Raw genomic sequence first — 21244 nt, forward strand, 5'->3', positions numbered from 1 at the left:
CGTGTGTTTAACCGTTTTATTCGCAGGATTAGTCAGTCAGTTAGTGGGCCCCACGGTCCCATAGTAACCGCGGTGGTGGCAGTTTACTCTGAACCAGTAGGTGACGTTGTAATCACCCGTGTCTCACAGGCTCCCTTCTGAGTTGTCTGCAGCTAATTCTTAACGGTTCCTGCGCATTGACTGCGACCAGAGTTCGCACGATCTGTGCGCTGGCACCGTTTAGAAGGCTAAGTGCGGTCAGCCACTGAGGGCTCCTGTGACAGTGGCTAAAAAATAAAAATCAATTTCCACTTACCTGGGGCTTCCTCCAGCCCATGGCAAGCAGGAGGTGCCCTCGCCGCCGCTCCGCAGGCTCCCGGTGGTCTCCGGTGGCCGACCCGACCTGGCCGGCCTCTTCTGCGCTCCAAGGCCCGGCACTTCTGCGTCCCACGCCATCGGACGTCCTCCGGGCTGTACTGCGCAGGCGCAGTAGTTCTGCGCCTGCGCAGTACAGCCCGGCGGACGTCCAAAGACGTCAGCGCGCCGGCGTGGGACGCAGAAGTGCCGGGCCTTGGAGCGCAGAACAGGCCGGCCTGGCCAGGTCGGCCACCGGAAGCCTGCGGAGCGGCGGCGAGGGCACCTCCTGCCTGCCACGGGCTGGAGGAAGCCCCAGGTAAGTGGAAATTGATTTTTATTTTTTAGCCACCCTCGTTGAACCTTCCCTTTAAAATATGCTAACACTAGTGCACATGACAGGTGGGGGCCCCCCGAGCACTGCCACTGCTCGGGGACACCAAAACCAGCATGTAACACAATAGGGGAGTGCAGCTGAGTCCTGGAGCTGCCACCACCAGGAACTCAGTAAGTACTGCAGACTAGGTGTATTGTATTTGCACTTCTTATTGGCTGATTGGCAGTCTGCAGACTATATAAGTGGCAGAGTGCTGTCTGGGAGTGAGCAATCCATGTGTTTGGTAAGTTGAGGAAGTGGCAGCTCTGGGACTCACCTGCACCCCCCTATTGTGTTAAATGCTGGTTTGTGGGTCCCGAGCAGTGTCAGTGCTCAGGGCCCCCACCAGTCATGTGCACTAATGTTTGCAAAGGGTGGTAATGACACTGAATACGAGCACCTAGATTGTATTGTATATAGGGGATACACACAAAATAAATCTGTGTTTTCCCAGCATTAGAGGTGATACACCAGTATCTTATACATATAGGTACTCTTTATTGTAAACTATTTAATAAAATTATTGGTTTTATTTTTTTTAAAGTGCTATAGGGCCTGTCCTTGCAAAGTTTGCATATCTCAATTCCCTGTACACTATGGCCTCGATTCATAAAGCATTCCCGCATTCGGAAATGCTGAAAACGGCTCACTTTACCGAGCACACAGCAAAATCTGTATTCATAAAGGCTTTTTCCGCATGAAAAGCCGACATTCGCGAGCAGAGTGATAAATGACAGCCTTGCGCGGTGATTATCATAGCAAAAGTAACAAGTAGTCAATTCACAAAGATTAGAGGTAGCAGTATGCGGACGGGTATTACCGCTACCTCTGATGTGGCGAGAAGCGTGCGGAATACAGTGCAGTGAATGGGACAGACCTCCCAAGCAGCTGCAGAGAGAACACCGCACGGAGGGATTCCGCCTGCTTCTCCTGTTTCCGCATGTCTCCCGACAGCCTTACGCCTGCCTACAGCGGAATATCTCCGCACGCCTGTCACAACTAGCAACATTTTTATGAATTACCACCCTGAAGGCGGAAATACCGACAGCGGTGTTTCCCCGCTCGACTTTACCTTACCGACAGCACTTTTATGAATCGAGGCCAATGTTTCAATAGGTTTTCATTGAACAGTTTTTGAAATTTTTTACAATAACAGACTTCAATAATAAGTCATATAACTTTCTTCCCTGTACACTAATACAGAGTTTACAGTATATGATTTTTTTTTGGGGTAGGTTACCATTAAAAAAAAAAAGAAAACCTGTACTGAAAAAAAAGTTCCCCTGGGGAGTACTCACCTCAGTAAGGAGAAGCCTCTGGACCCTATCGAGGCTTCCCCCATCCTCCTGTGTCCCACGGCGGTCTCGCTGCAGCCCCCAGAACGCACAGGCGACAAATCCAAAAGCCTGTGCAATATTTACCTTTTCGTGCTCCAGCAGGGGCGCTGTTGCGGCACTTCTGACGGAGATAGGCGAAAATAGCCGATCTCCGTCAGGTCCGCTCTACTGCACAGGCGACTGGCGCCTGCGCAGTAGAGCGGCCCGACGGAGATCGGCTATTTGTGCCCATCTCCGTGGGGAGAGCGGATACTGCGCCTGCGTTGGACCCAAAAAGTAAATATTTACATCGCCGCCGCTCCGGGAGGATTTTCTCCGCTGCCGTGGGGCCGAGGACGACGGGGGAAGCCTCAATAGGATCTGGAGGCTTTCCCCACCTGAGGTGAATAACCCCCAGGGGAGTTTTCTTCATTACATATTTTCTTTAAAGAGACTCTGTAACATCAAAAACCTCCCCTGGGGGGTACTCACCTCGGGTGGAGGAAGCCTCCGGATCCTAATGAGGCTTCCCACGCCATCCTCTGTGCCACGGGGGTCTCGCTGCAGCCCTCCGAACAGCCGGCGACAGACCCGACTGTAGATTCAATATTTACCTTTGCTGGCTCCAGCGGGGGCGCTGTGGCTGCTTTCGGCACGGAACTAGACGGAAATACCCGATCTCCGTCGGGTCCGCTCTACTGTGCAGGCGCCGGAAACTTGCACCTGCGCAGTAGAGCAGACCCGACAGCGATCGGGTATTTCCGTGTAGTTCGGAGCCGACAGCCATCAGAGCGCCTGCGCAGGAGGCGGGAAGGTAAATATTGACGTCATCGCTGCACGGAGGGCTGCAGTGAGACCCCTGAGGGATGGAGGACGGCGTGGGAAGCCTCATTAGGATCCGGAGGCTTCCCCCACCCGAGGTGAGTACCCCCCAGGGGACGTTTTGTCGTTACAGTTCCTCTTTAAGACAACCCAGTGTTCTCCCCAGGGCCAATAAGGGGGGCGGGCCGCCCGGCTGTTTAAACCCCGCCCGCCTGTTGTCATTGGCCCACCTAGCTAGGAAAAAAAACAGCCAAAGCAGAAGCGTCCGACCGCGCTACAGTACATCATGCCGACAGCTGCAGTCTGCACGCACGCCTTCTGCCCTCATCTCTACCTCCGTCTGTAGCCTGCATAACTATGCAGATAGGCAGCAGTGGGTGTGGCCGCGGGCAGGCTGGAGGGGCTCGCTTATCACGGATTCTGTCTGGCATTCTTTCTCTAGGCTCCGGTGAAACTTTTAGAGCTGCCAGGCTTCCTTACGTTGAAAACAGGCCTGTGTAACAGCTCAGCCAATCGCTGCGCTCTTAGCATGGCTTGGGGAGTGGCTTATGCAGTGCTGTGACACACGTGGAGGCAGCTGGCGGCAAATGATAGATCAAGGAGGGAGCCGGGGCACCGCGCACGGAACAGCCAGGCAGAGAGAAGCAGCTACAAATACAGGTTAGCTTAATGTGAAGTCTGCCTGGCTGGAATGTTAGGAATTTCTTTTCACTTACTGAGTGGCTGCGCTGGCAGTGTGGATTCACACCCCTTCCCCCTCCCTCCCCCTTACTCCTCAAGATAACCCGGTGTGTGTGGATTGCAGATCTCGGAGTCTCCCAGACATGACACTGGCCAGCTGCATACCGAGGGGACTCTGCTTGTCCTGTCACAAGGCTTTGTTACATAGCCTGATAGCAGTGTGCAGGTGATCATCTGAGATAACATACGTGGTGGCTGTCACCTGTGTGGTTTTTTTATTAATCCAGCTTTTTGCTGCCTATTTTGGATCAATATCTATGATCATTTATGATAATTGAATTACCCCTGCCATCAGGTAACTGACTATCCACAGAAGAGCTTACAATCTAATTCATGCCTTTATGCCACTTACTCTCCAGGAAGGATCTTACCATCTAGTCCCTGCTGTTCTGTCACTAACTATCCACAGAGGATCTTACCATCTAATCCCTGCTGTGATGACACTAACTATCCACAAACTATTTTACAATCTAATCGCTGCCGTTGTGTCCCTAATGGGTGGTACACACAATGAGATTTTCTGGCAGATTTACTGCCAGATCGATTATTTCCAGCATGTTCTATCTGATTTCCAATCGATTTTTCATTCAATCCTAGGGAAAATTGGGCATGTTGGAAATAATTGATCTGGCAGTAAATCTGCCAGAACATCGCATGGTGTGTACCAGGCATAACTATCCACAGAGGAGTTTACAATCTGATCCCAGCCATTGTCACTAACTACAAACAGAGAAGCTTACAATCTAATCCCTGCTGTGATGTCACTAACTATCCATAGAGGACCTTACAATCTAATCCCTGCTGTGATGTCACTAACTATCCACAGAGGAGTTTGCAATCTAAACCCTACCGTAATGTTACTAACTGTACTCAGAAGATCTTACAATCTAATCTTTACAGTCAATCATGTTGCTGGGGGAACCTGAGCACCATCATCTGAAACAATTTCTCCCTAATGCCTGGTACACATGATGCAATTTTCTGACAGATTTACCATCAGATCGACAATTTCCAACACGTCCAATCTGATTTCTGATCAAATTTCTGCTCTGTTTCTCATAGAAGTGAACGGAAAATCGATTGAAAATCAGATTTAACATGTTGCAAATAATCGATCTGACAGTAAATCTGTCAGAAAATTGCATTGTGTGTACCTAGCAGGTACATCGGCTTGTCTCCTCCTCCACCTATGCTGTAAGCAGAGTTGCACTGGTCCGGCATTCCCCTGTCACACCCCACCCGGCTACTTTTTCATGCCACCCGGCTGGAAAAAATTCCTGGGGAGAACACTGCAACCCTTATGCTGGGAATACACAGTACATTTCTGAGCCATTAACCTTTCTGGCTATGCCGTGCAGGAGGATATCTCAGCCCCTGGTGGGGCGATTCACCCCATTTAAAGTGCTGTGCGCGCAGCTAGCACTTTGCTAGCCGCACGCACAGCTTGATCACCGCCGCTATGTGGCGATCGCCCGCACGCAGCAGCAGAAGAGGGCCCCCCCTGCCAGAGCCCTGCGCTGCCCGGACCAATGAGTTACAGGCAGCACTATGGGCTGGATCTGAGGCGTCTGACGTCCATGACATCATCCCGATCGTCGCTATGGCGACAGGAGAAGCCAAACAGGGGAACGTGTTATATACGCTTCCCCTGTTTGCTATCGATGGCGGCAACGATCGCACTAGAGGGACACATGTGCCCTCTAGTGGTGTTTCATGTAGCTACCACTCTGGTAGCTTTACTTGAAACAAAAATAAATACATAGGATTTCTGCCTATTTGGCAGGAAGAAAAAAAATCAGCCGCCAGGAGGGTTAAGATGGCTCAGTTGATAATTTGACATGTCCGATCAATTCCGCATGGGGGGACAATGGAAAAAAAGAGCAGAAGATAAAAGAATCGCCCGGGCGGCAGAATCGAGCCGTGAACACGTACCGTGTATTTCCAGCATTAGGCTAGTTTTACATTGGGGCATTGCACACCTGGTAAAAACAGAATCAGGCCCAGTGCACACCGAGCGGTTTTTGGAGCGATCCGCCGGCCGCATCCGCCTGGAAAAATGCTTGGCTAATGTATTGCAATGGGATGGTACACACCGGCGGTTTGAGGTTTTTGCCAAGCCGCAAACGCGCCTCCTGCTGCGCGTTTGCTAAAAAAAACTCAAACCGCCGGTGTGCACCACACATTGAAATACAATAGTCAAGCGGTTTCACTGGCTGATGCGGCTGGTGGATCGCATACAAAATCCGCTTGGTGTGCAGTGCACCCAGCCAAATATCTGCTCTCTGCTCCCAAAACTGCTAGCGTTTTGACAATCTGCTAGCGGTTTTGGTGTGCACTGGGCCTTACAATAGGGCAAAAAGAGAGTCACATTGTGCTTTACAAAGTGCATTGCATACCATTTATGAAAAATTAAACTATGCTTCACTGCAACTGTAAACACAAAACTTGTCCAGTAAAACACTGCATGCATGGAGCTATTCCAAGCAATTCTGCAGCGCTGGTGAACATCCCATTGCAAAACAATCACACCGTGTTTGCCATATTGTCCAAAAATAAATAAAGCTTTATAAAACAAATGATTCAAAATTGGAGAAAAAAAAATTGATTCATGTAAATGTCTCATGTTAACTCATATGAATGCACGTGAAAGGTAAGATCTAAAAGTTAAATAGGGATTTCATGACTGTGTGTCAACTTCTGACCATTGATCAGGAATAGATGATTCACATACACACACGTGAGCATCCTTATGAGGATGTGGAATAACAGAACTCATACCAGTCATATGACTGTGCCGCCTAACAAGAACACGTGACAAAGGAAGCCGACCAGAGTTCACATAAACACACATCTGTAAAGAGAATCTCAAGCAAAGCCCCATAGCCAAATAAAGGAAAGCATCAGCACTCACCGGTCCCAGATGATGCTCGGAAACATTTGATTCTGGAAGGCACAAGACCGAAAAAGAGGGTGAGAAGCAGCAGGCCAAACAGGCAGCCCAGCTTGACTTGCAGCAGATACTCCATGCTGGCAGATGTAGGGAACACACCGGGTGGAGGAGAAGGGGACTCGCCGCACGCGCCTTTAGCTACAGCGCAGCGTTACAGTGGCCTCTGCTGCGCCAACACATACTGCACACATCCCAGACACAGCGCCAGTATCTCCCGCGGCTCTTATTGTAATGCCCATGTGACCGGCAACCACCGCCACTCCCTCCCCAGTGCTATTATCCGGAGGGGGCGGAGACAGAACGCTGCCCGGGATTTAGGGGAGGGGCCTCGCCCTCGAAGTTGGAGAAAAAGCTCGTGTGTAGTTCTGGGTGTGGTGCTCAGCTCATTAATTTGAGAGTACTGTACAGGCTTGAATTGTGCCAAGAAGGGATTTCAGCGACAATTGTTTAGAGGTGGAACTAAACTTTATTTGATTAGGAAAGGGAATACTGAAGTGCTGATAAAAATAAGTTGACATGCAAGATAGGATTTAAAACGTTCTGGTTTTACTGCTATTATGTTAGGGCCGGTTCAGATGGACGCTTGTGGAGCGTTTACCGCAAGAGTTCGGAACGTCACGTTAAACACTCCCATTCAAGTGAATGGGAGCGTTTACACTGAGCTTTTACACGCATTTACATGAACGCGGCGTTCGGGTCCCGATTTTCGCTTGCGTTCGTGGCCGCCCTGGAAGCTACATGTAGCTTTCAGGGGTGGCCAACCGCGACGGCTAGTGTGCCCTAGGCCCAGGGGAATAAAAACGCCGACTGCATCCGGACGCGGCGCGAAGGCTACTGACAGCCTGACCGCGCAGCAGCCGCCGCACGTCATCAAACGCGACTCCGGGCAGACATCCGTCTGAACCGGCCCTAAAGGTGGCCATACACTTGTTAGATCAGTAGCAGATAGATCATCAGTAGATTTTCGGATCTATCTGATGTGTTAAGGAACAGATCTCCAATAGATTTCAGTATGAAATCTATTGAAAATCGATCTGATGGCATTTTGTTGCCTTCAGATTTCCATTAGGTCCAATGCAAAATGATAAGCCATCTCAAGAGATAAGCCTAAATTTTCCAACATGTCAGATCGATCGAAATCGGCCACAAATTGATCGATTGGTCAATCGATTTTGATCGGCCTAAAATCGGCTGAGTGTATAGGCCCCTTAAAGAGACACTGAAGTGAAAAAAAAATATTATATTATGATTTGTATGTGTAGTACAGCTAAGAAATAAAACATTAAGATCAGATACATCAGTCTAATTGTTTCCAGTACAGGAAGAGTTAAGAAACTCCAGTTGTTATCTCTATGCAAACAAGCCATTAACTCTCCGACTAAGGCCACATACACACAACAGACCATAGTCTTTTGAAAATGAAAGATCTTAGACCAATTTTACCCCCTTCCATGTAGTATGAGAGCCATACCCACACAGTCTATTCTATGGAGCTGAACTCCCCATCAGATAGAAATCTTTGCAAGATGCTGCACACAAAGATGCTGTAGACATTCAAAAGATCAGTATCTGCAAAAGATCTGTTCCTGCAAAAGATCTGTTCCTGCAAAATGCATTCATAGTCTATGATATCTGCAGATCATCATACACACCTTGTTTAAAAGACATTCATCTGCAGATCAGATCCACCAGGATGGATTTTCAGATCTGCAGATGATTGTGTGATCTGCAGATGAATGTCAGTTAAACAAGGTGTGTATGATGATCTGCAGATCTCATAGACTATGAATGCAATTTGCAGGAACGGATCTTTGGCAGGAACAGATCTTTTGCAGATAATGATCTTTTGTGTCTGTACAGCATCTGTGTGTGCAGCATCTTGCAAAGATTTCTGTCTGATGGGGAGTTCAGCTCCATAGAATAGACTGTGTAGGTATGGCTCTCATACTACATGGAAGGGGGTAAAATTGGTCTGTGATCTTTCATTTTCAAAAGACTATGGTCTGATGTGTGTATGTGGTCTAAGTCCATTAACTCTCCGACTAAAGGCTCATACACACATCAGACTATAGTCTTTGGAAACTGAAAGATCACAGACCAATCTTACCACCCTTCATGTAGTATGAGAGCCATACACAGTCTATTCTATGGAGCTGAACTCCCCATCAGACAGAAATCTTTGCAAGATGCTGCACACACAGATGCTGTACAGACACAAAAGATCAGTATCTGCAAAAGATCTGTTCCTGCCAAAAATCCATTCCTGCAAATTGCAATGATAGTCTATGAGATCTGCAGATCATCATACAGGGCTGGAACCCACAGGAGTGCTTTTGGCAGCGTTTTGGCAGCACTGCGATACGCTAGCAGTTTGCCAAAACGCTGGGCTAATGTTAATGGATGGGGCAACTTCCACAGGAGCGTTTGCGTTTCCCAGAAACGCAAACGCAGGGCCTGCAGCATTTTGGGAGCGTTAGCGCTTCAATGTAAAGTACTGAAACGCTAGCAGAAACGCTCAGCAAAACCTAAACTGAGCGGTTTTGCTAGCGTTTTGCGGTTCAGCACACTGTAACAAAATGAAAAATAATTCACAGGACCAATCAGGATAAAAACGCAAAACGCTACGCACCCGCTGGGCAAAAAAATACAATGTTGCAAAACACGACCAAAAACGCGCATGAATCCGCTTGCAAACCGCTCAGACAAAACGCTAGCGGTTGCGTTTTGCGTTTGCTGATTTCAGTGGGTTCCAGGCCACACACATGATTTAACTGACATTCATCTGCAGATCAGATCCACCAGGATGGATTTTCAGATCTGCGGATGATTGCTTGATCTGCAGATGAATGTCAGTTAAATCATGTGTGTATGATGATCTGCAGATCTCATAGACTATCATTGCAATTTGCAGGAATGGATTTTTGGCAGGAACAGATCTTTTGCAGATACTGATCTTTTGTGTCTGTACAGCATCTGTGTGTGCAGCAACTTGCAAAGATTTTTTTCTGATGTGGAGTTCAGCTCCATAGAAAAGACTGTGTAGAGTATGGCTCTCATACTACATGAAGGGTGGTAAGATTGGTCTGTGATCTTTCAGTTTCCAAAGACTATAGTCTGATTTGTGTATACACCTTTAGTCTAGTCGTGGAGAGGGCTGTTATCTGACTTTTATTATCTCAACTGTAAGTGAACTGTTTACTTTTTCTCTGCTAGAGGAGAGGTCATTACTTCACAGACTGCTCTGAAAGACTCATTTTGAATGCTGAGTGTTGTGTAATCTGCACATAATATAGAATGATGCAATGTTAGAAAAAACACTATATACCTGAAAATAAAAGTATGAGAATATTTTCTTTGCTGCTAATCTTCTAGTAATTATTCATAGTACACAACCAATTCACTATATCATATTTTTTTTTTCGCTTCAGTGTCTCTTTAAGAGAGTGAATACTGTATACTGATCTGACCTGACTAGGGATATTGAAGTGTAAAAAAAAGTTTTGCTTCTTGCAGCCCCCTGGAGTCACAATGTTCTTCCACCATCCTTTTGTGTCCATCCGGCCAGCAGCGGCGACCCCTGCAAAGCAGGCTGGTTGCGGCCAGTCGGCGGGTACTGGGCATATGTGGCCCTGACCAGCACACACCGTTATCACGCTTCCGCTACTGGAAGCGCTCTGTGCATGCGCATTTCCATGTAGCTTTGGGAGCGCGGTGAGGAAGCGCATGGCCGTCCAGCTTTATGGAGGTCACCATTCCTGGACAGAGGGACTCCGAAGGATGGCGTGGGATCAGGATGATGCCAGGGGGCTGCAAGAAGCCCCAGGTAAGTTAAACTCATTTTTTTTTTACACTTAAAGTAAACCTGAGGCATAGGAGGGGGGAAATGTATATATACCTGGGGCTTCCTCCAGCCCCCTCCAGGCTTATTGCTCTCTCGCTGTCCTCCTCTGCCTCTTGGACCTTATGAAATTTACCCCGGAAAGTCCTCTGGTCCAGGGCATACTGCGCATGGGCAGCCTGGTGATACACATATAGTAGGGAGCAGCCGCCATGCAGAGAGGGGTGAGAGGCGAAGATGGAAGGGAGGCTGCTTTGCACATGAGGGAGTAAGTAGGTGCAGTACAGGGACAGGGGTGAGAGGCTGCTGTGCAGATGGAGGTGAAAGTGGTTGCTGTGTAAGTAGGTGCTGAGCAGGTGGGGGTGTAAGTGAGTGCTGAGCAGGTGGGGTAGGAAGTGGGTACTGTGCAGATGGGGGAGTAAGTGGTGGGGGTGTAAGTGGGTGCTGTGCTGATGGGGGAAAAAGTGGGTGCTGTGCAGGTGGGGGAACAGGTGGGAGAGTAAGTGGGTACTCTGCTGATGGGGAAAAAAGTGGGTGCTGTGCTGATGGGGGGAAATGTGCAGTGGCGTAGCTATGGTCCTCGGTGCGTGTTTTACATTGGGCCCCCCAAACACTCTATACATAACGATTGATAGGGAGCACCAAACTCTGCCAAAAACAACCACAGTGACAGAAATGCAGAAGGGGATGGGGAACAGTTTGTTAATGATTACTACTATTCAAAGCATCTATAGAAGTGATTATTACCACCACAGGACCAATAAAGAGCTAATACTGTGGTTGAGGAAGGGCCCCATGGGGCCCCTCTGGCCCAAGGGCCCCCATGCGGTCGCAACCTCTGCAACCCCTATTGCTACGCCACTGCGCAAAATTGATCTGAAACAATTTGGATGTCTACACATGATGCAATTTCTTATTAGATCTATCTAATGGTAGCCGCTAACAATCCATTTTCTAGCGAAAAATCGTTTGGGCTATCAGATAATTCTGATCGGCAAAAAAATCGTTCACTACACCATCAACGAACAAATCTTTGCTTCCTATCTATCACAACCAACAAAATAAATCCAAATTTTGGTTTGACGAAAATTCAATTGGACGACTATTTTACTAATCATTCGTAATCGTGCCCATAAACGGAGATTATTTACAACCAATCCGATCAGAATTTCAGATGGCTCTAACGATTTTTCGATGGAAATTGGACCGTTAGTGGCCACCTTAACCACTTGAGGACCGCAGTCTTTTCGCCCCTTAAAGAGAGTAAAGACCCCTTGTTATGCCGCGGGGGATATCGGTGTTTTAGCAGGGGCAAACATGTCCCTGCTGAATATAAGCTAAAAAGCCATTTTAATCTGGCTTCAGACTCTCTTTAAGGACCAGACACTTTTTTTCCATTCAGACCACTGCAGCTTTAACAGTTTATTACTCAGTTATACAACCTACCACCTAAATGAATGTTCCCTCCTTTTCTTGTCCCTAATACAGCTTTCTTTTGGTGCTATTTGATTGCTGCTGTGATTTTTAATTTTTATTATATTCATCAAAAAAGACATGAATTTTGTCAAAAAAATGATTTTTTTTTAACTTTCTGTGCTGACATTTTTCAAATAAAGTAAAATTTCTATATACATTTTTGTCCAAATTTATTGTGCTACATGTCTTTGATAAAAAAAAATCCAATAAGTGTATATTTATTGGTTTGGGTAAAAGTTATAGCGTTTACAAACTATGGTGCCAAAAGTGAATTTTCCCATTTTGAAGCATCTGACTTTTCTGAGCACTTGTCAGGTTTCATGAGGTGCTAAAATTCCAGGATAGTATAAATACCCCCCAAATGACCCCATTTTGGAAAGAAGACATCCCAAAGTATTCACTAAGAGGCATGGTGAGTTCATAGAAGATTTTATTTTTTGTCACAAGTTAGCGGAAAATGACACTTTGAAACAACAACAAAAAAAAAGTTTCCATTTCTGCTAACTTGTGACAAAAAAAAAAAATGAAATCTTCCACGGACTCACCGTGCTCCTCTCTGAATACTTTGGGGTGTCTACTTTCCAAAATGGGGTCATTTGTGGGTATGTTTACTGTCCTGGCATTTTGGGGGGGTGCTAAATTGTAAGCACCCCTGTAAAGCCTAAAGGTGCTCATAGGACGTTGGGCCCCTTAACGCACCGAGGCTGCAAAAAGGGTTCACACATGTGGTATCGCCGTACTCAGGAGTAGTAGTATAATGTGTTTTGGGGTGTATTTTTACATATACTCATGCTGAGTGGGAGAAATATCTCTGTAAATGGACAATTGTGTGTAAAAAAATCAAAAAATTGTCATTTACAGAGATATTTCTCCCACCCAGCTTGGGTATATGTAAAAATACACCACAAAACACATTATACTACTTCTCCTAAGTACGGCGATACCACATGTGTGACACTTTCTTGCAGCCTAGGTGCGCTAAGGGGCCCAACGTCCTATTCACAGGTCATTTTGAGGCATTTGGTTTCTAGACTACTCCTCACGGTTTAGGGCCCCTAAAATGCCAGGGCGGTATAGGAACCCCACAAGTGACCCCATTTTAGAAAGTAGACACCCCAAGGTATTCCGTTAGTAGTATGGTGAGTTCATAGAAGATTTTATTTTTTGTCACAAGTTAGCAGAAATTTATTTTTATTGTTTTTTTTTCACAAAGTCTCATTTTCCACTAACTTGTGACAAAAAATAAAATCTTCTATGAACTCATCATACACCTAACAGAATACCTTGGGGTGTCTTCTTTCTAAAATGGGGTCACTTGGTGGGGTTCCTATACTGCCCTGGCATTTTAGGGGCCCAAAACCATGAGGAGTAGTCTGGAAACCAAATGCCTCAAAATGACTGTTCAGGGGTATAAGCATCTGCAAATTTGATGACAGGTGGTCTATGAGGGGCCGAATTTTGTGGAACCGGTCATAAGCAGGGTGGCCTCTTAGATGACAGGTTGTATTGGCACTGAAGTGCAGGAAGCGCAGGATGTTTTCAAATCGTGACCTGGACATGGCAGCAGAGAACATGGGCATGTGATGTATTGGGTGCGTAGACCAATAAGACCGCAATACATTCTTTTTGACTAGACCCATGTTAAGGAGAAGGCCCCAAAAAATGTTACATTCGGAAACTTGGAGTGGTTTCCACCGAAAAGGCTGGGCATGGTAGCTTCTTGGATTGGCGGTTGCGTATTGTGTGGCATAATGGTTGGTCTCGGCCACAATTAGGTCGTAGAGACCAGCAGTGATCAGAAAAAAAAAATTTCTGTCACTGCGGTGGAGCGGGTGAGGGTTTGGCCAGGTGATCAGAAGCCCGCAGAGGGCAGAGTAGGGCCTGATCTGATGGGTAGGTGTGCTAGGGGGATGACAGGAGGTGATTGATGGGTGTCTCAGGGGGTGATTAGAGGGGAGAATAGATGCAATCAATGCACTGGGGAGGTGATCGGAAGGGGGTCTGAGGGGGATCTGAGGGTTTGGCCGAGTGATCAGGAGCCCACACGGGGCAAATTAGGGCATGATCTGATGGGTAGATGTGCTAGGTGGTGACAGGAGGTGATTGATGGGTGATCAGTGGGCGATTAGAGGGGAGAACAGATGTAAATAATGCACTGGAGAGGTGTTCAGGCGGGGTCTGAGGGTGTGAGCGGGTGTTTGGGTGCCCACAGGGGGCAGATTAGGGTCTGATCTGATGGGTAGCAGTGACGGGGTGATTGATAGATGATCAGTAGGTAATTACAGGGGAGAATATATGCAAGCAATGCACTGGCGAGTTGATCAGAGGGGGTCTGTGGGAGTTCTGAGGGTGTGGACGGGTGATTGGGTGCCCTAGGGGCAGATTAGGGTCTGATCTGATGGGTAGCAGTGACAGGGGGTGATTAATGGGTGATCAGTAAGTGATTAGAGGGGAGAACAGATAAAAATATTGCACTGGGGAGGTGATAAGGGGTGGTCTGCGGGCAATCTGAGGATGTGGGCAAGTGTTTGGGTGCCCGCAGGGGGCAGTTTAGGGCCTGATCTGATGGGTAGCAGTGACAGGTGGTGACAGGGGCTGACGGGGTGATTGATAGGGGATCAATAGGTGATAACAGGGGAGAATATATGCAAGCAATGCACTGGCGAGTTGATCAGAGGGGATCTGGGGGGCTATCTGAGGGTGTGAGCGGGTGATTGGGTGCCAGCAAGGGGCAGATTAGGGTCTGATCTGATGGGTAGCAGTGACGGGGTGATTGATAGGTGATCAGTAGGTGATTACAGGGGAGAATATATGCAAGCAATGCACTGGCGAGTTGATCAGAGGGGGTCTGGGGGGCTATTTGAGGGTGAGGGCGGGTGATTGGGTGCCCTAGGGGCAGATTAGGGTCTGATCTGATGGACAGCAGTGACAGGGGGTGATTGATGGGTGATCCGTGCGTGATTAGAGGGGAGAGCAGATGTAAACAATGCACTTTGGAGGTGATCTGAGGGTGGGTCTGCAGACGATCTGATGGTGTGGGTGGGTGATCAGATGCCCGCAAGAGGCAGGTTAGGGTCTGATCTGATGGGTGGCAGTGACGTGGGGGGGTGATTGATGGGTGATTGACAGGTGATCAGCGTGTGATTACAGGGGAGAATAAATGTATACAGTACACGGGGGGGGGGGGGGGGGGTTCTGGGGAGGATCTGAGGGTGTGTGGCGGGGGTGATCAGGAGTCCCCAGGGGGCAGTTTAGGACCTAATCTATAAAATAGCGTTGGCAGATAGTGACAGGGAGTGATTGATGGGTGATTAGGGGGGTGATTAGGCGCAAACAGGGGTCTGGGGGGTGGGCAGGGGGGGTCTTAGGGGTGCTGTGGGCGATCAGAGGGCAGGGGGGGCAGGATCAGTGTGCTTGCGTGCATACTAGGGTGGCTGCAGCCTGCCCTGGTGGTCCCTCGATCACTGGGCCACCAGGGCAGGAGGCAGCCTGTATAATACGCTTTGTATACATTACGAACGACCGGCGGGTTGACGTCGCGGGTGGGCAGAGCCTATTGCCGGCAGATGCACGCACATCTAGCGCGCGATCCCCGGCCAGCTGGTCAGGAACGACCCGCCGCAGATGGGTGTATTGCGGTCGTTCAGGTCCGCACTTTGCCGCCGCCCATCGGCTGAAGGCGGTCATTATGTGGTTAATAGATCCATCTGTCTGATGGAAAATTGTTATTTGTTGGAACATACATTACCAGAAGACACTCATTTGAGATCTGTTGTAATCTGCTGCATGTACATACAGTGGCTTGCAAAAGTATTTGGCCCCCTTGAAGTTTTCCACATTTTGTCACATTACTGCCACAAACCTGAATCAATTTTTATTGGAATTCCACGGGAAAGACCAATACAAAGTGGTGTACACGTGAGAAGTGGAATGAAAATCATACATGATTCCAAACATTTTTTACAAATCAATAACTGCAAAGTGGGGTGTGCGTAATTATTCATCCCCCTTTGATCTGAGTGCAGTCAGTTGCCGATAGACATTGCCTGATGAGTGCTAATAACTAAATAGAGTGCACCTGTGTGTAATCTAATGTCAGTACAAATACAGCTGCTCTGTGACGACCTCAGAGGTTGTCTAAGAGAATATTGGGAGCAACAACACCTTGAAGTCCAAAGAACACACCAGATAGGTCAGGGATAAAGTTATTGAGAAATTTAAAACAGGCTTAGGCTACAAAAGGATTTCCAAAGCCTTGAGCATCCCACGGAGTACTGTTCAAGCGGTCATTCAGAAATGGAAGGAGTATGGCACAACTGTAAACCTACCAAGACAAGGCCGTCCATTTAAACTCACAGGACGAACAAGGAGAGCGCTGATCAGAAAAGCACAAATTGAAAAGGAAGGATCCGCAGACCAGACTTGGCTTGATGAAAAAATGTCTGTTCTTTATTAGAAATTTCCACATGACAAAAGTGAAGTGCAATCAAATCACAGGATGAAGTTGATCCTGTGATTTCATTGCACTTCACTTTTGTCATGTGGAATTTTCTAATAAAGAACAGACATTTTTTCATCAAGCCAAGTCTGGTCTGAGGATCCTTCCTTTACAATATCCATGTGTTAGAATGGCCCAGTCAAAGTCCAGATCTAAATCCAATCTAGAATCTGTGGCAAGATCTGAAAACTGCTGTTCACAAACGCTGTTCATCTAATCTGACTGAGCTGGAGCTGTTTTGCGAAAAAGAATGGCCAAGGATTTCAGTCTCTAGATGTGCAAAGCTGGTAGAGACATACCCTAAAAGACTGGCAGCTGTAATTGCAGCAAAAGGTGGTTCTACAAAGTATTCTACAAAGTATTGACTCAGGGGGCTGAATAATTATGCGCACCCCACTTTGCAGTTATTTATTTGTAAAAAATGTTTGGTTTGGAATAATGTATGTTTTTCGTTCCACTTCTCACATGTACACCACTTTGTATTGGTCTTTCACAAGGAATTCCAATAAAATTAATGCATGTTTGTGGCAGTAATGTGACAAAATGTGGAAAACTTCAAGGGGGCCGAATACTTTTGCAAGCCACTGTATCAACAGATTTTACTGCATGCAGCCAGAGTAGCCCATTATCGTTACCAATAATTCCAGTCGTTATTCTGTTGGGGTAATATTGACTCATTTCTCACACCATACCACAGATCTCTAGTCTAAGTTAGTCAAAATTACATTTGTATGGAGGTTTGTGCTTCCTGCAAAATTACTGTCCACTGCTGAGTAAACTTTTATGCTCCTGTTACACTGTGAAGAGAACATTGTGATGCAATTATTTTTCTATCACACAACACATCGTTAAGTTACCTCGCATGTTAACGGTGCAGTGTGACCATACAGTGAGACATCCAGTACCAGGAAACTATGCCTCAATGCTAATGTAAACGCATGTTATTCTGTAAATGCAGTGCATCCACTGAGTTATAACAACAGAACCAGTTGCAAAGCACTGCTATCAATGTGATATCAATGTGATAGCCCCATAGGCCGGTCAATGCATTTGCATTGTGTTGCTGTAGGATTCTGCTTCATATAACACTAAACAACACTGTAATGTACATCATTATTAGATCCGGTTATGCCACAAAGTGCCCAGAATCTCACTCACGCAACATCCTAGAGATACCAACACCAGAGCGAGCGGTGAAGGCGAGAGGAGGACGCTCAGTGCTGGACATTGCTTCTGTGCACCTATCCTCTGTATTATAGACTAGGCTGAGGGATCACAGGACAGGGGGCACTCTCTGGGACACGGTGGGGGGTTGAAGATGCTCCTTCCTCTTTATGGCCTTAGCTGAAAGCACAGGGGGGCACTAACACCACCAGGGAAGCTATATTGAGGAGGGATGGGGTGGCAATTAACAACACCAAGGGTGAGGGGCAAACTACGAGGCATCAGGGAAGCTATATTTGGAGGAGGGAGGAAGCACTGGGCACCAAGAAAGCTATATTGGGGAGGGAGGGGAAAACTAGCTGCCAGAGAAGCTGTATTGGTGGGAGAGGGGGAAAACTAGGCACCAGGGAAGCTATATTGAGGAGAAGGGAAGGAACTTAGGCACCAGGGAAGCTATATTGGGGAGGGGGGAATCACTGGGCACCAGGGAATTTATATGGGGAGGAAGAGGGGACACTAAAATGAACATACAGTTCCATTCTTGTTCGTTAACTAGGGACTATATCCATTCCATTTTGGGAACGGATTCAGGTTAAGAACAAACCTACAGTTCCTATCTCGTTTGTTAACCGGTGGCTACCTGTATATGCTTAAAGCTATATACAAACGGGGGACCTTTGTGGCTAGTCGCTAGCGCATAGGGCGACAGCTCCGCCCGTGCGACAGCTGTCTACACGTCTTTGCCCAAAGGCAGAGACGCGGCGGAAGCTGTCGCCGAAGGTTCCTCCCCCCGCCGGAAGCTCCATACATTGTGTATGGAGTTGCTGTCGCTAGTCCGCATACACACGGCGGACTAGCAACAGTTGCGGCGACAGCTGTTGCCGCCGATTGAACAAGTCAATCGCCTGGCTACAGCTCAGAGTAGCGACGATTCGGGGTGCGTGCGCCATACACACGTGTGACCTGTCGCCGCAACACGCGCGTGCCACGTGGTTGCGGCGACAGCCGTACCCCGTGTGTATGAGCCATTAGATTAGATTGATTCTCTACTCCCTTTACAGTTGTATGTTAATGTATTCATTTTACATTTCAGAGCAGACAACAGGGAGCATTTGTCCTGAAGCATGAGGAGAGGTGAAGCAGAGGACACGGTTCAGCGGCGAGCCCTCACTGTCACATGGCAGTCACTAGGAGAAGTCCAGCAGTAACCTGTTTTTGAAAGTCATAGTGATTCTATGAAAAGAAGATATATTTCTATTACTGTAGATTTTACATCTCAAACACTGCTACAAAAATTCAGGTACCCATTTGAAAACTGAGTTCCTGCAGTAAAACCTTACCACAGTAACATATTCATATTTCAATTAAAACTATACTATGAATCTTAAATTACTTATCAATCCATTACAATGGGGTGTGTCTCAAGCCCTGTGCTTATTGTCTGTCAATACATTTGCCTCACCGGCAGTGGTAGGTGTGTCACCGTTAGTACCATTAAAATTGCTGTACGCTGCCAGCGCACAGTTGTTTTACCACTGCTTCGTATATCAGGCCAAATGACCGCCAAGCCTGTTCTTCAATTTGTGGTAATGTCTGAAAAAAATTACCAGAAAAGATAACAGATGCAGAAACATGCTAGATTTATAACTTTTTAGAGTTACCTTAATAATGTAATACAATCATTAATGCAAACACCATCTCTTACCATTTAAACTAATATGGTCTAATTTATTGCGCCCCAGGTAAGGTAAGTGTGACTCCTCACTTTTCCTAGCGTGGGTCTCTTCCAATGGAACCATGTGCAGGACACAAATCCCGTAGAGGCCTAAATATTTGATTTCTTCTTTATTTCTATGTTTAAAGTGTACCCGAGCCAGAGCTTGGGTCAAAAAGGAAATTCTTGCCTAAGTGTAATGATCGCTGCTGCAGCAGGTGTTGCTGGAAATAGTAGTGCTGCAGCTCAGGCAGTTCTGATATCTTTCCATGCAAGCTGCATAGCTTTGTCTGTCTTTCCCTGCTGTCAGCTTGTGACTGATTATCATTCACCTGTGTGGGAATCTGCATGTCTGCTCCCATTGGATGACCTCAGTATAAAGATCTGCTTCCTGCAGGGTTTCCTTGGGTTTTCATAGCTTCAGTTTAAGCCTGTTTTGCTGTCGCTTCAGCCCTCGATCGTGTTTCTTGTTCTAAAGATACTTTGCTGGTCTTTGCATCATATATTGGTTCATTGCCAATATATATGCATACCAGCACGTTTATTATTTTCCTTGTATTCGTGTTACGTTGATACATCAGTGTCGCTGATGTATACGTACACAAACTGTTTATATCCTGTGTGCAGTTAGTCAGCTTTCCAGCACGTTTTGGTAGGTTGCGCGTACCGTGACCACCCGTGCTGAGGTAGTTACCCTGCTCCTGGTTCTGTTTGTGGATTGCGTTCATCTCTGCGAAGAGATAACGAATCCTTCTGAATCCTGTTCTGTTACCGTTTGTGGATTGCGTTCATCTCTGCGAGGAGATAACGAATCCTTCTGAATCCTGTCCTGTTACCGTTTGTGGATTGCGTTCATCTCTGCGAGGAGATAACAAATCCTTCTGAATCCTGTCCTGTTACCGTTTGTGGATTGCGTTCATCTCTGCGAAGAGATAACGAATCCTTCTGAATCCTGTTCTGTTACTGTTCGTGGATTGCGTTTATCTCTGCGAGGAGATAACGAATCCTTCTGAAACCTGTCCTGTTACCGTTTGTGGATTGCGTTCATCTCTGCGAAGAGATAACGAATCCTTCTGAATCCTGTTCTGTTACTGTTTGTGGATTGCGTTCATCTCTGCGAAGAGATAACGAATCCTTCTGAATCCTGTCCTGTTACCGTTTGTGGATTGCGTTCATCTCTGCGAAGAGATAGCGAATCCTTCTGAGTCCTGTCCCCTGTATTACTCCAGTCCTAGTCAGCGTTCCTGCTTATGTCATATATCGGTTCATTGCCGATATATACATATGTTAGTCAGACGTTACAAATAGTTTCATTGATAGCTGTAATTGTAATACGCTAGGAAAACATGCTTATTGTATATTTATCTGTGTTACGTTCATCTATCTTAATCCTGCTATTTCCTGACTATCCTGTCCTGTCTTTGTGAGGCACGCCATCGCCGCATCGCATTGGCTGCCTCATTCCAGTCTGTGTTATTGTGGACGCTTGCTGTCACTAAGTAGTGGCTAGTTAAGCAAGCGTTCATTCTGTCTACCTGTCCTGATCTCCTCAGTTCTGGTTTGTGCGCTCAGCGCTACTTTGCGCTGAGACGTTATAGCGAAAGCATTGTTTGTGGCTGTCGGATCTGCACCGGCTCTGTGCGCCACAATCTCCTATTGGAGTCAGTCCTCCCCTCCACTATACTAGGGATAGCCTGTTTCCTTGTGCTAGTGTGTGTACCTCCTCCACGTCAGCTCATGCGTTGCATGCTGACTGTGGAGAATACACCACCAAGCCTTACATTATGAAAACCCCATTACCAATCCCCATTGTGGGGGGGATTCCCAGAAAGTATGACACTGTTAATTATGGTTCCTGTTCCTTTAAGAAATTTGAAGAACTTAACTCTGAAACAGAAAATGAGTTTTTCTCTGAATGTGCCAGGTTCCTGGCCAATCCCGATCTCCAAGCGACTCCTGTTTCAACCTGGGCACTCCAACTAAGTTATATTTTGTTTAAAGGGGAATTATTCCAGT

At 46.9% G+C, this 21244-nt stretch overlaps 1 protein-coding gene and 1 long non-coding RNA gene across 7 annotated transcripts in view; one reads left to right on the forward strand and one right to left on the reverse strand.

Annotated features, from left to right (window-relative positions):
* Positions 1 to 18903, forward strand: part of LOC137563171 (uncharacterized) — a 155775-nt gene extending 136872 nt beyond the window's left edge. For both annotated transcript variants that reach the window (XR_011030278.1, XR_011030279.1), the window contains exon 3: positions 18608 to 18903. This is a non-coding gene — a long non-coding RNA (uncharacterized lncRNA). The remainder of the gene's footprint in view (positions 1 to 18607) is intronic.
* The window catches only part of LOC137563169 (zinc transporter ZIP1-like), a 54460-nt gene that overhangs the window by 12665 nt on the left and 20551 nt on the right, over positions 1 to 21244 (reverse strand). The window contains exons 1-2 of one of the 5 annotated variants that reach the window (XM_068275284.1): positions 19220 to 19303; positions 18977 to 19107 (exon numbers count right to left, since the gene is read on the reverse strand). The exons of 1 other annotated variant lie outside the window; for it this stretch is intronic. Coding sequence is in view for 2 of the 4 variants with exons in the window: in XM_068275281.1 (XP_068131382.1) it covers positions 6500 to 6614 (115 nt within the window). In the remaining 2 variants the exon portion in view is untranslated. Of the gene's footprint in view, positions 1 to 6499; positions 6824 to 18976; positions 19108 to 19219; positions 19415 to 21244 lie in introns of those variants that run through there. 3 more of the 5 variants (XM_068275285.1, XM_068275283.1, XM_068275281.1) reach the window with 3 other exon arrangements.

The sequence above is a fragment of the Hyperolius riggenbachi genome, chromosome 3, assembly GCF_040937935.1.
Source record: "Hyperolius riggenbachi isolate aHypRig1 chromosome 3, aHypRig1.pri, whole genome shotgun sequence".
Lineage (NCBI taxonomy): Eukaryota > Metazoa > Chordata > Amphibia > Anura > Hyperoliidae > Hyperolius > Hyperolius riggenbachi.